Source organism: Ammospiza nelsoni, chromosome 16 (genome assembly GCF_027579445.1).
Source record: "Ammospiza nelsoni isolate bAmmNel1 chromosome 16, bAmmNel1.pri, whole genome shotgun sequence".
NCBI classification, from domain to species: Eukaryota; Metazoa; Chordata; class Aves; order Passeriformes; family Passerellidae; genus Ammospiza; species Ammospiza nelsoni.
This window is the reverse complement of record NC_080648.1, coordinates 17,424,144-17,445,739: the sequence shown is the minus strand read 5'-3', so window position 1 is coordinate 17,445,739 and position 21,596 is coordinate 17,424,144. Positions and strand designations below refer to the sequence as shown.

The following is a 21,596-nucleotide window of genomic DNA, read 5'->3' as shown; positions in this document are numbered from 1 at the left end:
CAACTCATGGCAAGCAGATGTGTGGCACTGGCAGGGCTCTGCACGTCCCTGGGGAAAAGGCAGCATCTGGGGAATGTGCTCTCCCTGTTTACTGACACGCTTCCCCCTCAAACTGCTCCAAATCAGAGAGCAACGAACTACTGAGCAATGTGGGGAAATAAAAACAGCTAAAAACCCTTCCCTAAAGGCACGAGAGCCCTCCCCATCCCTCCCTTGGCAGGGAAAGCCCTTTCTGAAGCCTCTGAGCCACGTCAGCTCGCAGCTATGGCACTCATCCCACCCTGCTGGCAGCGCTGCCCCCCGAGCCAGGGGAGGGATGGCAACGGGGGCAGCCCCAAACCCTGAGGCTGTGCTGGGGTGGGCACCGGCTACGGGGTGCTGGGGGTGCCCCAGCCCCGGGAGGGTCCCTGGGAGCCGGGCAGGGGGTGGCACCTGGGCAGAGGGTGGCACCTGGCAGAAGGTCCCTGGGCAGAGGGTGGCACCTGCCCCCGGGGCTGGGAGCTCCTCACAGTGCCCAAGGGGAGCTCTCACAGCTGGACAGGGAATCAGGGAAACCAACCCAGCTCTGCTCCTCTGCCCTCCCCTTGCCCAGTGGGACCCAGCCTGGCTTTAACCCTCTCTTTGCCCCCCCAGATCATGATCGAGTTCTGCCCGGGCGGGGCCGTGGATGCCACCATGCTGGGTGAGTGCAGCTGTGCCCAATTATAATATAATATAATATAATATAATATAATATAATATAATATAATATAACATAACATAACATAATATAATATACTTTCCATATATTATTTTAATATATAATATATTATAATATATTAAATATATATTATATATTTATATTATATATTATATAAATTAATATATTATATTATTATCATCATATTAATATAAATTAATATATTGTATTGTTATATATAGCTATATTAATATATTGATACATTATATCTATATTATAATATATATATTGAATATATATATTATATATATATTCAATATAATATAATATAATATATTCAGATTAAGAATGAATCTGACTCCATGTTCCTCTGAGAACATGAAGTCAGATTAATTCCTTCCAGCCATGGGGGACCCCGGAAAATACCACACCTGAGTGTGGTGGGATTGAGGGATGCTCTCTGCTCCTCAGCAGGGAGGTCACTCCTGTCACTGTGAGCAGCAGAAATGGAATCACTGAATCACAGAGCATTCCCAGCAGCTCCAGGAGGTGGAAATCCTGCTGCAAGTGCTGGTTTAGGAATAAAACACCTTTACAAGCTGATTTCCATCATCCCCCGCTGCTCTGGCACAGGGACAGTGGCTTTGCCACGCCCTGCTGGGTGACCTGGCCCTTCCTGCTGCTCAGGTGAGCATCCCCTGATCCCTGTCCTGTGTGATCCCCTGTCCCTCCCTGCAGAGCTGGACAGGGCCCTGACTGAGCCCCAGATCCAGGTGATCTGCCGCCAGATGTTGGAAGCTCTGCACTACCTGCACAGCAAGAGGATCATCCACAGGGACCTGAAGGCTGGCAACGTGCTCCTCACCCAGGATGGGGACATCAAGCTGGGTGAGTCAGTGCCTGGCACCTCCCCAGGGACAGCTGGAGCTGGATCTGTCAGGTTTGGATGTCCCTGAGTGTCACTGTCATGTTTTTTGAAAAATCCCTTCACCAGGATTTCTGCTGCTGGGAAGCTGAGAAGCCTCAGAGAAAAATGAAAACAATAATTATCTGATTGCTTCTCCTGTGTTTTGCTGCTTTGGAGTGTTGTTGGACATTGTTTACCAACAGTGGTTGTTTCATTGGTTTCACGTGAATTGTTTTGACTCAATGACCAATCACAGCCAGCTGTTTTGGGACTCTGGAAGGGTTTTCATTATCATTCTTTGTAGCCTTCTGTCTCTATCCTTTCTCTATTCTTTAGTATAGTTTAGTATAGTAATATCATATCATATACTATACTATCATATCCTATTATCTTTTAATATAATATAATATAATATATTTAATATAATATTATACATTTTAATATAATATTATATAATATATTTTTAATATAATATTATATAATATATTTTTAATATAATGCAATATATTAGCCTTCTAAGAAAATGGAGTCAGATTCATTCCTTCCTGCCACAGGGACCCCAGAAAATACCACCCCTGAGTGTTGGTGTTGGGATTGAGGGATGCTCTCTGCTGCCCAGGAGGAGCAGCAGCACAAGGAGGGGAAGGTTTTGTTCCATGGAAAGGCAAATGGAGCTGCAGCCCCCAGGGCACAGCCAGCTCAGCCCCGCGATGGATTTTTCCTCCCTGAATTTATTTAATCCCTCTCTGAACCCGATTTCTGTGGGTTTTGGCCTGCTGAGCATCCTGAGCAGGGGGTGCCAGCTGGCAGGGCTGGGAGCTGGAGGAATTCCTCTTATCTGCACAGCAGCCTTGGTGGTGACAGGGGCAGCCTTGCCAGAGGGTTCCTTTGCCAGCTCTGGAGTTCAGCTGGCACCCAACGAGTGCTGCTGAGGGAGGAGAGGCTGGGTTTGTGTGCAGGACAGGCAGGGACACCCTGAGCTCGGGCTGGGGATGGTGACAGCTCCTCCAGCTGCCCCCAGGGCTGTCCCAGAGAGCAAACCCACTGTGTGGGCTCTGAACCCCCTCCAGGTCTGACCAATTTAACCTGGGCTGAGCTCAGAAGGGACAAATCAGGGACAGAAGGAATGGAACAGCAATTTGGGTTTTCTGCTCTAAAATCAAATTTTTTGCTAGGAAACAATCATGAAATCTGCTATGGAGGAATGTAACAGCACTTTGGTTTTTCTGCTCTACAATCAGACTTTTGCTAGGAAATAATCCTGAAATCTGCTATGGAGGAATGGAACAGTATTTTGGTTTTTCTACTCTAAAATCAGGCTTTTTGCTAGAAAATAGCTCTTGAAATCTGCTGTGCAGGAATGGAGCAGCACTTTGGTTTTTCTGCTCTAAAATCAGGCTTTTTTCTACAAAATAGGTCTTGAAATCTGCTGTGGAGGAATGTAACAGCATTTTGGTTTTTCTGCTCTAAAAATCAGGCTTTTTGCTAGGAAATAATCCTGAAATCTGCTATGGAGGAATGGAACGGCACTTTGACTTTTCTGCTCTAAAATCAGGCTTTTTGCTAGGAAATAATCATGAAATCTGCCATGGAGCTGCTTTTGTTTGCAGCAAAGAACTCCATTTCCTCACAGACATGGAGGGTTTGGCAGGAGGGGGTTGTGCCTGTTTTATAGCATATGGGAGAGGAAAATCCCGGGGGTCATGTACCCCAAACCGGGTTGAACTCCTGATGCTCAGCTCAGAGGACACAGCCCATGGCATCAGTGTGTGTGCTGTTTGCTCTCCAGTCTGTGTCTCAGCCAAGTGTGCTAACTCAGAAAGCTTTTCCAGCTTCCCTCCAGCCTCTAACGTTACTGCTCTTTGCAGCTGACTTTGGGGTGTCTGCCAAGAACATGAAAACCCTGCAGAAGCGAGACTCCTTCATCGGGACCCCTTACTGGTGAGTGCCCTACTCGTGGAGGGCTTCACTCCTGAAAATCAGCTTTGCTCTGGAGCTTTGGGGGGTGTTGGGCCACTCTGCTTTAGGGTGGGAGGATCTGAATGAGGATTCTTGGCCATTCTCTTGCACATTTCAAGGGTTTTCCTTGAGCAGAGCTGTGAGAGCTCTGTGTGCTGCAGAGGGGTCACAGCGCTCCAGGCTTGCAGCGAGGGTCACACGAGTGTGCTCTCCCCATCCCGGGGGTGACATGGGCTTTGAAGCCACTCCAAGCACATGGGAACGAGGCCCTGCCACAGAAACACAAACCTCTAAATCACCCAGCTTGCTGGAGGAGTGGAACTGCAGGGATTAATTGATGCTCTGAGGCAACATCCGCGCCAGATGTCAACGGCCTGGGGGTTTTCTGTGGAGCAAGGAGGGGGCTGCACCCCGTGGAAAAGATGCTGAAACCCAGGGCTGGGGGGCAAAGCTGTGTTTCCTGCAGCTCTGGGAGGAACAGCTGTGTTTCCTGCAGCCCTGTGGTTTATTTGTGGGTGTGGGTTATTTGTGGGTTATTTAACTGCTGCTGCCCTGCCCCTCGCAGGATGGCCCCGGAGGTGGTGATGTGTGAGACCATGAAGGACACTCCCTACGACTACAAGGCTGACATCTGGTCCCTGGGCATCACCCTGATCGAGATGGCCCAGATTGAGCCGCCCCACCACGAGCTGAACCCCATGAGGGTCCTGCTGAAGATCGCCAAGTCCGACCCGCCCACGCTCAGCTGCCCCTCCAAATGGTGAGGGGGCACCTCCCAGCTCTCACACGGAGAAAAACCAGTTGGTTTTAGCAGTTTTCTTGCATTTGGGTAGGGGTTTAGCTGTGTTCCAGTTCCAGCTGTGTGCAGGGGGCTGGGAAGGCAGTGCTGGCTGAGGGCTGGATGCTCACACTGTGCTCACAGGGTCCAGGCAGCACAGGGAGAGCTGCTGCTCACCCACAGAGCCCCCAGAACCAGAGAGCTCCTGCTCACCCACAGACCACCCCAAAAAACAGGGGTGACCCCTTGGCTGTTCTCAGAACAACCCGTGTGTATGAAAGGCAGATTTTTCTCTAAAGCTGGAGATGGCCATGAGCTCCAGAATTGCTTTCCCTGAAGTCTGGAAAGCCACTTCTGCATGTAAAAGAAAATTACCCAGTTAATTTAAAGAAAACAAGCCACTAATTTTCATTTATTTATTTATTAATTTTATTTACTTATTTCTAAATAATAAAAGCTGCAGCAGGTCAGCCAGCAGCCAATGTCTGGCAGAGCCCTAGAGTCACAGCCCTGTCACAGCACTGTTACAGTCATTGTCACAGGCAGCAGCCAGGGTGCGAGCTGCCTCTGGAGCTGCCCAGGAGTGACACCAGGGCCACGCTCTGCTGCTCAGAGCTGCACTTTGCAGGCTGAGGGTGCCCTCCTATGGGGCTCCTGCTCCTTCACAGCCGCTCTTGCCCACTGGATGGCTCCTTGTCCCCAAGCAGCTCCTGCTGCCATGGGCTCCTTTGGGGACAACTGCCGTGTCCTGCCTGTGCCTGGGGCTCAGTCCCCACCATCTGCTGCCAGCACAGGAAAAGGCAAAACCTGGTCCCTGCCCTGGCCCTGGTGCTGCTTCTCATACAAATAATCAGAATTACTGAGCACAGGGTTTCCCATGGGAGCAAAATGCTGATTGTGGCCAGTTGCAAGCTGGGGCAGAACCTGCTGAGGGATCAAGCTGATCCCTCTGCTATTTGGGGCCTTTCCTGTGCTGAGTTTCTCACCACCAGCTGTGTTTGAAGGTCCCTGGAGTTCAGAGATTTCCTGAAGAAGGCGCTGGACAAGAACCCAGAGACCCGGCCCAGTGCTGCCCAGCTGCTGGAGGTAGGGACAGACCAGAGAGCCCAGACTGGATTCTGATTATTTCTGTCTTGTTTAGAAAGTTCATAGCACTTTTCAGCCATTAAAACTCTCCAAAAAGGATCAGCAATGTTTTCCCCCTTTGGAGCAACCTGCAGAGCCCCTGTGGACACCATGTGGAGCAGAAGCAGCTCCTGTAAACACCCCTGTGGCAGCCAGCTTGGGCTGTACCTGGTTAGCCCTGATTGAAACTCAATTCCTTTCCTCCTGTCCCTTCCCAAAATCACAGCAAAAACTGGAAGCTGCTGTGAGCAGTGTGTTCCCACTGTGAGCACTGAGTGATCCCAGTGCTGTGAGCAGTGTGATCCCAGTGCTGTGGGCACTGACTGATTCCAGCCCCATTCCAATTTAACCTCCCCCAGGCTCTCTTTGTCCTAGGGATCCTGCCCTGCTCCTGGTGACATTCTGTGGGCAGATGTCCCTTGTCTAAATCCCACTGCTGCTTTTTTGGGGGGGGAATTGCTGCCATAACGCAGCTTTGGGGAGCGCCTGAGGTTCAGTGTGCCCTGAACCTCACCCCAATTCTCTCCTGTGAATTCCTCTGGGGGTAAATCCCAGTGACACTGCAAGGAACTACGCCCTCAGGTCTCTGAAAGCCCAAAGTCCTCCTTGGGCTCACAGGGTGTGACTTTGGCCAGCTGACATTGTCCCTGTGCTTGGTTTTCAGCATCCCTTTGTCAGCAAGGTCACCAGCAACAGGGCCCTGCGGGAGCTGGTGGCCGAGGCCAAGGCTGAGGTGATGGAGGAGATCGAGGACAGCCGGGATGAAGCAGAGGAGGATGACTCCTCCGAGTCTGCCTCGGTGAGCAGCTGGGGCTGTGTTGGGGGAAAGAACCTGGTGCTTTTTTCACCTTCCAAAAACTGGTTTGGGTCACATCAGGTGGAGGGGAAGTGGTTGATTAGCCAGGGAGGGGCTGGGTTGTGGTGGCTGCCAAGGGCATGGAGAAATAATGGTGCTCAGTGCCCACTCACAGGAGGGACTCGGGAAAAGTGGTTAACAAACAAAAGGAAAAGGGAAAATAAAAAGGGAAGTAAGCCCTGATGCAGGCTGGAGAAACTGGAGGGGAAGCAAAGGCTGCAGCACGTGGAGGGAGCTGGGCAGATCTGCCCCTGGGCTTGGCTCTTTGCAGGGGACATCTCAGAGCTGCTTGGGGACACATCTCAGCCTCCCTCCTCTGTCACAAAGGGAAGTGGCTCATCCACAGTGGTGTTAGCCATGGGAAAATGAGTTATTGTGCAAATTCCTCATCTGCCTCTTAAGGATGTGCAGGTTCTGGGGCTTTTTCATTGCTCCTCTTCCTCCCCCCCAGGATCCTTGGGGCCACCAACCTGGGGCAGGATGGAAGCATCCCAGGGCAGACATCCTAAAAGGGACATTCCTTCCCAGTTCAGTTCAGGGTGACCTTGCTGTGCCTTGTAGCCCTCGCAGTTGTGTTGAGTGGTGGTGCCAAACCCAACATCTGCCCTTGCCTGTCTTTGCAGCCCCCTGGGAAGCACAAGAGGGACTCCTCTGAGGTGAGCCAGCTGAGCTTTGATGGGGAGAAACCTCCAGACTCATCCTTGCCCAAAGCCCTGAACGGCTCCATGAGCGCTGGCAGGGACACCACAGAGAGCCAGAGCCACAAAGCCTCAGACAAAGGGGTGAGCAGTGACAAACTGGAGAGCAACCACTCCACAAAACCCAGCTCAGCCCCCTCAGCCACCCAGGACAAGCCAGACATCATCCTGCAGCCAGGACACTTGGGAAACTCAACGGAGGGGAACAAGGAGCCCAGGCCAGGCAGGGAGCAGAGGAAGAGCCTTGGGGAGAGGAAGAGCATCGGGGAGGGGAAGAACATCGAGGAGAGGAAGAGCATTGAAGAGAAGAAGAGCATTGAAGAGAGGAAGAGCATTGGGGAGGGGAAGAGCCTTGAGGAGAGGAAGAGCATGGGGGAGAGGAAGAGCATGGGGGAGAGGAAGAGCATGGTGGAGCGACCAGAGAGCGTTTTCCTGGAGAACTTCAGCGAGGAGAAGCTGGCCAATGGAAGCCTGGAGCCCCTGGGGCCATTCCCCCGCTCCAAAAGGGACTCAGACTCCGGCAGCACTTCGGCCTCCGAGAGCATGGACCTCACCATCTCCCTGTCTGCTGACCTGTCCCTCAACAGGGAGAGCGGCTCCATCTCCCTCAAGGTGAGAGTGCTGCCAGGGGGTGCTGGAGAGGGTTCAGGAGGGAGGAACCCTTCCCTAGGAAAAGCTCTCCAGGGTTTGTTTCCATGCTGCCTGTCCCAGCTGGGCTCAGGCCAGCACAGCATGCACAGCTGGGCTGAGCTGTGCCAGGGGGATGTGGCACGTCCTCAGGTGAAGGAGGAGCTCTTGGTGGAGCTGCTGAGGGTTCATGTGTCCTCTTCTGTGCCAGGCCACTGAAATCCAGGGGAAGTCTGATGTCTTGGGTCTATTTTGTGTGCAGTAACCACGCCATGACCCTGACTCGTCCTTGCTCAAGGATGAAACCCCAAATGGGGCTTCCTAAACTTTATCCGTAGTGCATCACTCTGCTGCTCTTCCTTGGCACTCCTGATCCCAGGGAAAAGCTCATCTGGGCTTGTGCCTCTCAGTTTTCCCAACACCTGACCTGGTTTGTGTCAGCAGGGACTGCACAAAGACCTCCCAGGCTTCTTGGCTTTTGCTAAAGCTTCCTGGAGGCTGGGAATGCTTGACCTGGAGCTGCCCAGGCCAGCAGGGCTTTGAGGAAGAGGCAAAATAACTGGAATGGTATTTGCTGAGCTCCAGGAGAAGAAATGCTGTGCCTTGAGGGGGCAGAGGGAAGTGTTGCACAAGATCTTTGTCACGTTGCCCAAATGAGTGAGAAGTTCCCGGCACAGAAACGTGCCTGAAAACCTTTCTTGGCAAACCCTTCCCCACCTCCTGCTGGGAGCTGGAGAGCCAGCATCCCCCAGAGCAGCCTGCAATCCTAATGGCTGGAAATGTGATGCTCTTGCACAGGAATTTCCTCCTCCTCCTCCTTCTTTCCAGGACACCTGGAATCCTTGAGGAGGATGCCACACAGAGATTTGCTCTCTGAGTTGGTCCTTTTGAAGGGGAAGGGAGTTTTTTGGGTTTTTCAGGGGGTAAGCCATGTGAGGAAGGTGAGGAAGGGTCTTTGGGAGGTGGATTAGGTTTGTTCAGGGTGGAAGTCCTGCTGCTCCATGGTTTGGTAGCCAGGCTGGATCTACAAACTCACCGATGGTTTGTGCTCCATGTTGTTCTTCTGTATGTTCCTCATGAATAACAGAGCGCTAGAATTGCTCTGAGGGCTCCAGTGCAGCTATGAGGGCTCCAGTGCAGCTCTTGCAGCCCTGGGGAGCTGCTTCAGGGCCCCTCCTCTCCCCCTGCCACCCCAGGACTCGCGGCTGCAGAAGAAGACCCTGAAGCGCACCCGCAAGTTCGTGGTGGACGGCGTGGAGGTGAGCGTCACCACCTCCAAGATCATCAGCGAGGATGAGAAGAAGGATGAAGAAATGAGGTTCCTCAGGCAAGTGGGGCACTGGGATGGGGGAGAAGCAGGGTTTCCTCTCTGTGAGCTAATCCAGTTAAAATCCTCTTTGTTGTCTTGGTCCCACTTGGGCAGGGGAAGGAGGGATTCAGCTCAAGATGCAGCAAGGCTGTGGCAAGGGGAGGTTTGTTGTGGCTGGCTCTGTCCTCTGGGGATGACTGAATGTGTCCCCAGGGCTGCAGATGCCTGGCTCAGTGGAAATTAGCTGGGAAATCTTCTCAAGATGTTCCTCTCCCTTTTGTTCTCAAATCTCCTCAGACTTCATTAACAGAATGGCCAAGGGAGTTGTAAACTCCTGGAGCATTATTTAATATTCATGGGTGTATCCTCCCTGCTTGATGACTCCTTTGCAGATCTTGCAGCTTTCAAATCTCCCTGACTTATCCTCAGAAAGAGGCGCTGCTGTTTCTAGCACTGAAATGAAAAGGCCCTTAAAATAATTAAAATACAAATTGTTTCATTTGATGCCCAATTCCAGGCTTCCTCATGTTGTTCTCAGGGACTCCCTGAGAGGATAATTTGTCCTAAACACTGTGTCCCTGTGGCTGCCTTATTCCTCAGTCCCAAGATCAGATTTATGTAAAAGCTCATTAGCAGAGCTCATTTACTGAGGTGCTTTTGGGTGGTTCCTGAGGTGCTTTTGGGTGAGCTGGATGAGGGGAGGGATGCAATGTCATCATAGATGGGTCAGAATTTGGGAAAACTGCCTTTTTTTCCACCCAAGTATGAATAAGAATGGATACAGAGTACAGAGGCCAGGCCAGAGCAGTCCAGCTTGGGATTTGGGGAGCAGTGAGCACTAACCCAACTGGCACAATGGGTATTTGGGCTGCTGAGGGACACCAGTGCCTGCAGAACCCCCTCAGGAGCTTTGCCATGGCTCATTTGGGGAGCTGTGAATGCTAAAGGGCCCTACCTGTGGGGCCACCTGTGGGTGGTTTTCCAGCAGTTCCCATGAGCAGCATCCTGCTCCCTGCAGTGTCCCAGCAGCTGGAGCACATCAGGCAGCTGGGATCTCCCTCCTGCCTGTGCTCACAGCAGCCCAGGGTGCTCTAAGCTGTGGGCTGCAGTTTCCACTCCCTGCTGAAACACTCTGCTCGTGGATGTGCCCATCTCTGCCCTCTGAGCTTGCCTGACCCCGCACTCTGTGTGCCCCTGCCCGCCGTGCCCCTCTGCAGGCGCCAGGAGCTGCGGGAGCTGCGTCTGCTGCAGAAGGAGGAGCACAGGAACCAGGCCCAGCTGAACAGCAAGCACCAGCTGCAGCAGGAGCAGATGCTGCGGCGCTTCGAGCAGGAGATGATGGTAGGAGGGCAGGGAGAGCCCTGGGAATCAGCTGGGAACCCGGGGGATGCTCTCCGGGTTGGAACAGCCTTGGGTATCATAGGAACCCCTTTGGGATGTCAAGCATGGATGGAGGATGGAGGTTTTGTGGGCATTAAGCACCCTGGGAAGCACTGGCAGCCTTTGCCTGGCAGGGTGTAGCAGGGAAAGGGTTGTTCTGGACTTTCTCTCTTTCATGATCTTTTCTTTGATGTCTGTTCATGGCTACTGTGAGAAACAGTTTATAGTGCTGTTGTAATTCACAGGGAAAAAAAAAAAAACTTTAAATAAGAAAGCAGCACGGCCTGAGTGTGACAGCAGGAAATCTGGCAAGGCTCTGGGTGTAAATTGAATAAACCGGCCTCACACATTTGGTCCCTTCTGTTGAAGCAAAATAATATTGTAGCTAATCACACAACGGTGTGGGTTGGAAGGGACCTTAAAGAACTTCTCCTTCCATTGCATGGGGGCAATGTTGGAGCACAGAGCTCCAAACCTGAGGTGTTGGTTGGAAATTTTGCTCCTCTGTGAAGAGGCTCAATGTGCTCCAAAGTTTGTGAGATGTTGGTTGGAAGTTCCCCTGCTCTGTAAAGAGTCTCAATGTTGGAGCACAGAGCTCCCAACGTTGTGAGGGGTTGGTTGGAAGTTTCCCTCCTCTGTAGAGAGGCTCAATGTTGGAGCACACAGCTCCAAACGTGAGGTGCTGGTTGGAAGTTTCCCTCCTCTCCAAAGAGGCTCAACCCAAGCAGGAACAACCCCCTGCCCCCTTTTATATTTTTCCTCTTTTCACTTTTCTTTTTAAACTTTCAGAAGGCAACAAAGCAGGAACCCTAACCCTAACCCTAACCCAACCCTAACCTTTCCTGGGCAGGCCAAGAAGAAGTTCTACGACACGGAGCTGGAGAACCTGGAGAGGCAGCAGAAGCAGCAGATCGAGAGGATGGAGCAGGAGCACGGGCTGCGGCGGCGCGAGGAGGCCAAGCGCATCCGCCTGGAGCAGGAGCGCGACCACGCGCGCTTCCTCGAGCAGCTCAAGCAGATGAAGAAGGAGGTGAAGATTGGGGATGGGAGGGAGGGAAGGTGATGTCCTGCAGTTCTTTCTTCTTGGGAAGTTCGGCATTTCTCGTGGCAGAACTTAAGAGGAAAGCAGTTGGTGGTTTATGAGGAAAGTGTTGATTTTGGGTGGTTCCTGGGGTGGTTTTGGGTGATTTCTGAGGTGCTCTTGGGTGATTTCTGAGCTGCTCTTGGGTGATTCTTGGGAGCCTTTTGGATGATTCCTGAAGTGCTTTTGGGTGATTCCTGAGGTGATTTTGGGTGATTCCTGTTCCTGCTCTGCCTGCAGCAGGAGCGCGACCACACGCGCTTCCTCGAGCAGCTCAAGCAGATGAAGAAGGAGGTGAAGATTGGGGATGGGAGGGAGGGAAGGTGATGTCCTGCACCTCTTTCTTCCTGGGAAGTTCAGCATTTCTCATGGCAGAACTTGAGAGGGAAGCAGTTGGTGTTTTATGAGGAAAGTGTTGCTTTTGGGTGGTTCCTTAGGTGGTTTTTGGGTGGTTCTTGAGAGTCTTTTGGGCGATTCCTGAGGTGCTTTTGGGTGATTCCTGAGCTGTTCAGTGACTCAAGGTAGGGTTGTTCCTGGCCTAAAGTGCCCTGCAGGAAAATTTAATTTCCTCCCCACAGGTGAAGAACGAGGTTGAGAAGCTGCCACGGCAGCAGCGCAAAGGGAACCTGAAGGCGAAGATGGATGACTTCACCCAGAAAAAACAAACCATGGTGAGACTCGGGGAACATCCCCCAGCCCCAAAACTGGGAAATGTGCAGCAGAATAGACCATCCTTCCTGCTGCAGGGACTGGCAGGTTCTGCAACACCAGCAGCTGCTTCCCAAGCTGCAGCAGAGGGAGAGCTCATGGTGGCACTGCTGGTTTGTTAACAGGAACAGGAGTTTTTGGCCAAGCAGAAGGAGGACCTGGAGCAGGCCATGAAGAACATCATTGCCCAGAACAAAAGAGAGATCTGTGACAAGGAGCGTGAGTGCCTCAACAAGAAGCAGCAGCTGATGAGAGGTGGGTGGCAAAGGCTGGGAGGGAGGGGAGGCAGTGCTGCAGCCATGGCTTTATCCAGCCCTGGCTCTTCCCACGCAGCAGATGCTGTGACAGAGCTGCAAGCTGCCAGGATGGGATGTGGAAAAAACCAGCCTTGCCAGGTCCTGTCTAAATGTTTAACAATAATAATACTTAGTGCTTTAATCTTCAAAGTGCTTTACAAATATGAACCAATTAGGCTTCATAATTGCAAGAAATCAGGTTCCAATATGGTTTGCAACCAGTTTCTCATGGAAAACAGGAGATGAATGGTCACCCCCAACATCTGCTGTGCTCTTGGTGTGCACAGAGGTCTCTTGAGCTTGGGACACTTTGTGTGACCAGGATGGGAGGCCAGGGTGGGTGATCTCCTGCTCCTGCTCCTCCCCACAGACCGAGAAGCTTCCATCTGGGATCTGGAGGAGCGTCAGCAGCAGGAGAAGCACCAGCTCATCAAGCAGCAGCTGAAGGACCAGTATTTCCTCCAGAGGCACGAGCTGCTCCGGAAGCACGAGAAGGTGAAGGATTTACACCCTCCCACGCTGGTGTGGGCCAGCAAAGTGTCCAGGTGTCCTTGGGTGTTTCCCTTCCAGGATGAAAGGGGGTAAATCACCAAGGCTGTGTGTTCAGTCCCTATATGGGCCATTCACTTAAGAGCTGGCCTCAATCCTTGTGGGTCCCTTCCAACTGAGAATATTCTGTAATTCTAAGGGTGGGTTGGGAGTTAAAGGGCTTGGTGATTATTAATGAAAAGGGACCAGAGTACAGCTGGTGTCAAGAAGGCAATGAAGCCTTCTTGCCTGGGACATGTGCTCTGTGTTGTGTGCATTTAACGTGCAAGAAGTTGCGAATTCTGGGGGGAAATTTTTCCCCCCAGAAAAATTTTCTGGAAATCTGCCACTGCCCAGGATTTGACATGGTTGATTCCCAGAGCATGGAGTGAAGACTGGCACTTCCAGCCCTTCTCCTCTGCTATCCCAGCATGTTCATCCCCTCTTATCCCTTTGGAGTGTCACCAGCCATCTCCAGGCTACTCCCAGATGTGCCCTCCAGCTGTCCCCGTTCTGCTCAGGGCTCTGGGGAGGCGACCCTCCCTCTGAGCCCCGTGTGCCTGCAGGAGAGGGAGCAGATGCAGCGCTACAACCAGCGCATGCTGGAGCAGCTGAAGGTGAGGCAGCAGCAGGAGAAGGCCCGGCTGCCCAAGATCCAGCGCAGCGAGGGCAAGACCCGCATGGCCATGTACAAGAAGAGCCTCCACATCCACTCCAGCGGCACCGCCTCCGAGCAGAGGGAGAAGATCAAACAGGTCAGGGCCTGAAGAGGCACCAGGAGTTGAGGCTTGGCTTGGTGAGGGGGGAGAAAGCTGCATTTTCCCAAATTGCTGTTTCCATATTCTAACTTAGTGCTGGGTTGAATGGCTCTGTTTTGTGGTGCTGCATGTGGTTTTCAGCGCTGCCTCCATCGTGACAAAGCAACACAAATATTTTCTTTGCTGTGCAATAATGGAAGCTGGGCTGGTCTCTCAGGCAGGCCCAGAGGCCAGGGCAATGCTGCCTACATGGGCACCTGCTTCTCTGTCTTCCAGTTTGCCCTGCAGGAGGAGAAGAGGCAGAAGGCAGAGCGGCTGCACCAGCAGCAGAAGCACGAGTCGCAGATGAAGGACATGCAGGCCCAGTGTGAGAGCAACACCAACGAGCTCCAGCACCTCCAGGTACTCATCTCTCATGGCTTGGGCTGCCAGAGCTGCCTGTGCAGGGCTCAGCCTCTGCAGGAGTGCCTGCAGAGGACTCTTAGGGGTTGATGTCCCCTTGCTCTTGCCTTGAGAGGGTTTTGTTGCCGTGTCTGAACGTGGAACTCAGAGCTCTGAATGTCTCTGCCCACAACAAGTCCTGTTTGACTGTAAGAAATAGATATAACTGAAGCTGATAAGCCAAGAAACACCAATAATGTATTACAATTAAGAAATAATTAGCTTCTGATTGTAATAGCATGAATTATAATGTCTGCATTGTCTCACCCTTCACATGAGACTGGAAATGGAATAAAAGTTTTTAAAACACCTCGCAGTTACCCCATCCCTAAGTCAGAAAAGAGCTTAATCCAACATTTGCCCACTGGCTGTACAGTTCCAGCTGCTGATGGCTGTTGTGTTTGCTGATGTGTTTTTAGAATGAGAAGTGTCACCTCCTGATTGAGCATGAAACGCAGAAGCTGAAGTCCCTGGATGAGAACCACAACCAGCACATGAAGGAGTGGAGGGACAAGCTGAGACCACGGAAGAAGGTGGGGCTGTGAGCAGGGTGTCCTGGCTGGCTGAAGGGGACAGTGCCCATAGCTCCAGAACCATCTCAAACCCCGCTCTTGTGTTGTTCTCTTTGCTCAAGGCCCTGGAGGATGAGCTGAACCAGAAGAAGCGTGAGCAGGAGATGTTCTTCAAGCTGAGCGAGGAGGCCGATGGACAGGTGCCAGTGTCGCCAACCAAACATGCCAAGTTCGTCCCCTTCAGCTCCTCAGAGAGCTTGTAACACCTGGCAGGCCACCAGCTGGGACTGGCCGTGTCCTCCTGGGCTGCAGGGACAGCTTGGACTGGGAAGAGCCTCTCACAGCCTCTTGCCACCACAGCCTGGGATAAACGTGGCCTCTGTGCTGAGGGACCCTGGCTGGAACTTGGGGTGGCTCTCCCAGGAGCTCCAGGCTGGGAATTGGGGCAGGAGCCTCTCTGGATTGCACTTGCACTGATGGCTGGATGCTTTTGGGGTGAGCCTGGTGCTCACTGGGTTTGTCAGCTCAGGCTGGAGCAGTGCCCACTCTGATCGGGGGACACAGCCCCTGGGGCAGGGCTGTCACCTCCCTCTGCAGCCTGGCTGCTCCTGTCCCTGTCCTTTGTAAGGCCTGGCCTGGGGCACAGCAGCTCTGGCATTGTCTTAAACTCACCTTGGCCTTAGACTTACCCCTCTCCACCATGGCCCTTTTATTGCCACAGAGGGACACAGATTTGGGGTTTTTTGCCTAGGGAGGGCTGGGTTTTTTCTTTCCTCCTGCTCCCCACACAGCCTGTGCAGAAAGGGGCTGGATGTCCTCCCAAAGATGCTCCTGCTCTTCCTTTGCGGTGACCAGTGGCACTGAAATAAACACCACAGCCCCTCTGGCACTAACTGTGTTCTCCGAGGCTGGTCTGGGCTGGTTGCACTGCCCAGCTGTGGGTTCTGGAGGCAGTGCAGGTGCAGAGGGGACATTGGGGACAGCTCAGTCCTGCGGTGACACAGTGACTGTCACTGCCATGTGCCTTGGGGATGAGTGGGGTGAAGGGTGTTACAGCCAGAGCTCTCACATCACACAACTGCTTGAGGCTGGATTTTCAGTCTTTCCTGTGTGGGGCCCTGTGGGTCAGGCAGAGGGTGATGTCTGCACAGCATCACTGGGGAGGAGCAGTGGGACAAGGGAAGAGGAGATGCAAACTGGGCTTGTTGCTCCCAGCACCTCCTTGTCCGCTGATGTCTCATCTCCCTGTGATGTGCCACAGCTTTTTGGGTGTTTCTCCTGGCTGGGAGTCGTGGCAGAGGGGCAGAGCAGGTCCTCTGTCCTTTCTGTCCCCTCCTGGGGCACAAGGCAGGGCTTGGCTGAGCTTGGGTGGGACTGGGAGCACAGAGCTGGGGAGGGCTCAGGGACCTCACTGGCAGCACCTTCTTTACACAACCCAAAGGTGTAAGGCAGCACTTAAGTATTTTTTTCTGGACAACAATGTTTATTTTAGACCTGTTTCTTTAGCAAGAAAAAAAAATATTCCTGCTTAAAAAAGAAAAAAAAGAAAGAAAATCTAAGAAAAAAGTTGTTATTTTCAAGTCCCCTCTGTTGATTCACTGGCATTTCAGGGAAAGGTGGAATGTGATGTGCCTCACTTCTGGGTACTGGGCTGAAGGAGGCAGCCCCCAGGTCTTTAAGTCTGGATCTGAGGGTTCATTTCCTACCCTTTTAGAGCCCCTAATCCGTATTTATAAACTTCCTGCAGGCTGGCAAGGCTCTGTCTCTTTGGGCCATCCCAGGTTACCTCTGATTTCACAGCAGTCATGTCTCTGTGAGTGAACACAGGAAGGTTCCTGCCCCACCTCCAAAATGTGGATTGTGCCTTCCAGATGTGCTAACACCTGGCTGGGAGCTGATGGAAGGTTAATGAACACCAAGGGATGTTCCGAAATGGGACAAGGGCTGTCTGGAGATTGTATTCTGTGTTCTCTCCCTGGGTGTGCCAGGCTCCAGTACCTGTCCCTCACCTACAAGGGGGGCACGTCATCTGCTGTCATGTTTACAGCATGGTTATCATTTTCCCTCCTTTCAAAAATGGATTTTTGTTGTTCCTGTTCAAAAGGAACCACAATTAAACCCAGCTTGCTTTTCAGGGAGGGGATGGGACACGATTTTAAAAATTGTGGCTTCGAATAAAAAGGTTTTTTTTTAATATTTTGTAAAATATCTTCAGTGGGGCCACCACCGTGATGTAAAGACTTCTCTAATAAAGTAACAAACTGAGAAACCTGGGCATGGGTCTGATTTTGTGCCTGCTTGCCAGCTGTGACCTCAGCTCAGCTTTGCTTCTGCTCTGGGTTTTGCTGACTGGGGAAAACTTCTGGCATTTGAACTTTGCAAGGCTGGATAAAGGCGGGCTGGAGCCTCTGCTGCCGGGTGAGCTCAGTGCAGGCTCAGATGGTGCTGGGCTGACCCTGCTCGGTCAGCAGCGAGTACTGCACCGAGAGCAAAGCATTTCTGCAGGGTCCTTTTCCTTTTCATTAACGGGAATCTCACACAAACCCTTAAAATCCTTTCAGTTCCCTTCAGTTCTCCCAAGGAGATGCCTCCCTGTCCCTCCCCATGCTCTCCTCTGCTCAGGAAGAGAAAAAAATTCATTTTCTCCTGGGAAGCTGAGAAGCCCCAGAGAGGAATGAAAACCAAAATTATCTGATTGCTGCTCCTGTGTTTGCTGCTTTGGAATATGTCTTGGACATTGTTTACCCACAGGTGAATGTTTGATTGGTTCCATGTGAATTGTTTTTAATTAATGACCAATCATGGTCCAGCTGTGGAGAGGCTCTGAGGAGTGATGGGTTTTTATTATTCATTCTTGTTAAGCCTTCTGATGTATCCTTTCTCTTTCTTTAGTATAGTTTTAACATAACATAACATAACATAACATAACATAACATAACATAACATAACATAACATAACATAACATAACATAACATAACATAACATAACATATCAGCCTTCTGAGGACCTGGAGTCAGATTCTCATCCCTCACCTCATCCTGGGGACCCTCACAAACACCACACCCTTTGTTCCCTGCTCACAGCTTTTATCCTGCTGCTTCCATTGACTCCTCCCAAGGAACTCACATTAAATTAGGGCAGCCCATGGAGCTGCTGTGGGTTTACCCTCAATTTTGGAAAGTTTGCCAGGAGCTGCCAATTTAACCTTGGATTTCCTGCAGGAAATGGCCTGGCTGGCAGTGCCCACCCCAGGTAAGTGCAGCACCTGAGTTCAGGTGAGGTGCTGAAAATGAGATGGAATTGGGAGTGTGAGGTGGTGCTGGTGAGGTTTTAAATGAGCAGAGAGAGGGATGAGCAGAGCCTGAGGGTTTCTGTCTCCTTGCTCCACAGGATGGTAAGGAATGGAGTAGCTGAGGACACATAATTAATCATTTTGTTTATGTATAGCAGGACTGCAGTGGTCTCAGTGTGTCCCAGGGAAGCAGGAGATCTCCTGGGAATATTTAACTTCATCTGCATGTCCTTGGCAGTGCCTGAGGGGAGCTTCAACCACGAGGAGTTAACACATATATAAGTATATATATAAGAACTGTATATTCCAGAAATAACTGCTAACTACCATTTCCTCCGGGTGCTAGGTTGAAAACAGAGCGAAAGTAAAAATATTCCTTCATTTTTCAAACCAGAGCTGACAGCCCTGAGCAGCTCCTGGTGCTGCAGCAGCTGCAGCATCCCCTGTGGGTCAGCTCCTGTCACATCTGGGCTCCAAACCCCTCTGGGCTGCCCAAGGGCTTTGGCAGCTCCTGGTGCTGGAACTCTCTGGGGGAAGAAAAGCAGGGCAGGCCTGGAGGGTTTGGGGCTTGTGCCTGAGTGCTGTCCTCCCACAGCTGCATCCCTGCTCCCCTGGTGTCTGCAGGGCTCCTTGAGAGTCCTCTGGAGCCAAATGCTGCTCCAGTGGCCAGTGGTTTATTCTCCAAATAAACTCCCCCCAGCCTGAGCAGTCCAAGCAAGCCTCCCTGGAGGTGCTGGCCCTGCTCTGCTGCTGGTGTTTGCTCTCCTGGCTGGATGGGGCTGGATTATGGGGGCAGTTTGCCCTGGCAGCCCATCCTGCACTGCTCCAAACCCGACTGATTCCAGGCTGGCAGGAGCGGGATGCTCGCTGCTCTTCCTCTCCTTCTCTTCCTCTCGCTGCTCTTCCTCTCGCTCACTAGATGGCATCACCCTGGAGCTCCTGAAGGGTTCTCTGCCTCTTTCCCTGCATTTGGCACTCTCTGTGACATCCCTTCCACCAGATCTCTGCCTCTCCTCGGGGTTTCAGTGCTTTTCCAGCCTGGTCCTCGGGATTTTCACTGTGTTCCCCCATTTTAGGGGCTGAGCATCCCCTGTGTGGGTTTTGCTCTGCCTGGGCAGGATGGGTGCTGCCAGCCTGGCTCTCATGGGTGACACCTAAACCCTGCGATTCAGGGGTCACAGCAGTGGAAAATCATTCCTGCTGACTGCTGAGAATCAGAGAGGTCTGGAAAAACGGGAAATCTCTGCTGAGCTGGGCTCCAGCTGCAGGGGTGTGTCCTCCGTGGGGGCAGGAGCATCATTTTGTGAGGTGATTTTTGTGAGGTGATTCAGGGAGGATGGATGGATGGATGCATTTGTTCCGTACACAGGGAGGACCAGGACATTCAGGCTCCTGGCACAAGCTCCCAATTCTGAAGTGGCCAAGTGAGGAGCAGAGGCTCTCCATGCCAGGATGGCTCAGTCAGTGTTCCCTCTGCAGTCAGGGCTGATGGTGGGGCTCTGCCTTCTCATTCCACTCCACTGAGAGGAACAGCAGATTTGCCTTTCCAAACAAGCTCTGAGTCTGCTGGTAGATTAAACCAGCTCTGGAAGATAAAAGAAACAATGGGAAGGATTCCACTGATTGATGAATGGAAAAAGATATTTGCTTTTACAAATAAACTTTAGGGTTGCTGACAAACGAAATTAGACATTGAGAGATGAAAAATAATGGGGAAGAAAAACCCCTAAATTCCATAAGAATTAAAAATTAAAAGGGAGGATGATACATCAGAGGGAGATCTTTGGGAAATATCTGGTATCAGGTGTTTTGGGAAGTCTGAAGCTCTCAAGTACCTCAGCCAATGGGGAAAGAGAGAAGGGAAATGTGGCTGGAAATTGGGATAAAAAGGAGGCTGCATCCTCCAAAAATGTGAGAGATCCCAGGGGAATGCCCTATGGCCTCTTCCTTCTATTGGAATAGAGTAAAAAGACTCCTCTGTCTCCTTTTTGGACATAAACCTCTGGTGTTTGTGGATTCATTTTCCTGACACCCCCTGACACCAGGCAGACCTCAGGGACTGCCCAGCTGTGCCCCAACAGCTGGAGCCCACTCACAGCTGTGCAGAAACCCATTTGTCCATTGGAGCTGAGGGATGGATTTTCAGAAGTCGTTCACCCTCTTGTTTTAAATTGCTCAGCTGATCCTGACAGGCACGAGGGAGAGTGCACAAGCCTGACTCTTGTGTAGGTCATGACCTCTCCTGTGTAGTTATTTCAGCACAGTTATTTTATTTTATTTGGCTTCAGGAAGCTTCAGCCTGTGGTGAGGGCAGCAGGGGATGAATGTTTACCCTGAGGCTCCCCAAGCTGCACCTGCAGCACCCAACATTTCTGTGGGACGTGCTGCTGCCACATCTCTGCTGTCCTGCAGCAGCATCCCCAGAGGTGTGGGTGAGCACAGGACTCCCAGGCCAGTCACAAACCCCTCATTCGGGCTCTCTTACAATGCCTTGGCAGATTCCTTGAGGAATGACCAGGGCACAGCTCTGTCTCTCCACAGTCAATTCCCAGCGTTTCTCCCAGGGGAGGTGATCTGGTCAGCATGCAGAGCCACTCCCCACTCCTCTCTACAGCCCTCATTAGACTTGTTAATTAAGCACAGGAGCCATTTTGCAGCCTGAGCTGAGATTCTCTCCAAGCCCTGCTGGTTCCTGGGTGCTCATTAGCTGTGAGGCTGCCAGGGCCCAGGAGTGATGGAATCCCTTCAGGGGAGAAGAAAATGCTGATACTGAAGTGCTTCTCTACCTTAATTCTTCTTTTCAGCATGTGAAGACCAGAAATTGTTTCATTCCTCTCTCAAACAGCTTTCTCCCTTGCTCCACATTTCAGTGTACACTGCCTCTCTTAGCAGCTGCTTTGGGTGTTTTCTCCTCCATCCTCTGGAGGATTTGTGCATTTCTGAGGGCTTTTAAACTGGTAAAACTTCCTCTGCTCCAGCCTGGACACTCCACACAACATCAGGAGCTGCAGTTGCAGGTGTTGGTGCTGTCCCAGGCTCTTCATGAGCACTTCCAGTGCCAGCATCCCACAGGAATGTCACCGTGACAGAAGGAAGGGAGGATTCCACAGCTCATCCCCACTTCTCTCCAGATCACATCTGACTGAGCATGGTGGTGACTGGGGCAGGAGTGGGGGTGATGTGCAGTGACCCAGTGCTGTGTCTGCAGCCCAGCAGCCACCAGGGAGGTGACCAGTGGCCACCAGGGAGGTGACCAGTGGCCTGGTGTCCCCTCCAGACAGCCCAGCCACCTCTGCAGGGGCTGGGGGCTTTGCTGAGGGGGAGGAGGATGAAGACGAGCCCTTGGGGAGGGGCAATAAAGCCCTGGCAAAGTGCCTGCACCTCCATTAATTCTCGGGGGTGGCTGTAGCAAAGTTAATGGTATTAAAAAAGAGCCACATTTAAGGAGCCGCGAAGGAGTGAGATGAGTTGTTTATGATTAAATTAAATTCATATGAAAACTAATGACCTGCCAGTGTAAGCCTTGAGTAACTTTATAATGTAATTAAAAGCCCAACGGGGGAGAGAGCTGTGGTTATGCCACGTGTTGAGGAGCTGCTGGGAACAGAGGCCACGGGTAAGTGCTGGTGCAGAGAAGGGCCTGGGCACTGCCCTGGCTGCT

General features: G+C 51.8%; 1 protein-coding gene across 1 annotated transcript in view; it reads left to right on the top strand.

Annotated features, from left to right (window-relative positions):
* STK10 (serine/threonine kinase 10) overlaps positions 1 to 16,911 on the top strand; it is a 41,874-nt gene extending 24,963 nt beyond the window's left edge. The window contains exons 3-19 of the mRNA XM_059483748.1: positions 634 to 682; positions 1,418 to 1,567; positions 3,455 to 3,527; positions 4,111 to 4,305; positions 5,328 to 5,409; positions 6,113 to 6,247; positions 6,928 to 7,614; positions 8,826 to 8,956; positions 10,156 to 10,279; positions 11,169 to 11,348; positions 11,978 to 12,070; positions 12,233 to 12,362; positions 12,774 to 12,898; positions 13,498 to 13,686; positions 13,966 to 14,091; positions 14,550 to 14,663; positions 14,765 to 16,911. Coding sequence (XP_059339731.1) covers positions 634 to 682; positions 1,418 to 1,567; positions 3,455 to 3,527; positions 4,111 to 4,305; positions 5,328 to 5,409; positions 6,113 to 6,247; positions 6,928 to 7,614; positions 8,826 to 8,956; positions 10,156 to 10,279; positions 11,169 to 11,348; positions 11,978 to 12,070; positions 12,233 to 12,362; positions 12,774 to 12,898; positions 13,498 to 13,686; positions 13,966 to 14,091; positions 14,550 to 14,663; positions 14,765 to 14,905 — 2,724 coding nt within the window. The 3' untranslated portion in view covers positions 14,906 to 16,911. The remainder of the gene's footprint in view (positions 1 to 633; positions 683 to 1,417; positions 1,568 to 3,454; positions 3,528 to 4,110; positions 4,306 to 5,327; positions 5,410 to 6,112; positions 6,248 to 6,927; positions 7,615 to 8,825; positions 8,957 to 10,155; positions 10,280 to 11,168; positions 11,349 to 11,977; positions 12,071 to 12,232; positions 12,363 to 12,773; positions 12,899 to 13,497; positions 13,687 to 13,965; positions 14,092 to 14,549; positions 14,664 to 14,764) is intronic.
* The last annotated feature ends 4,685 nt before the right edge of the window (positions 16,912 to 21,596 follow it).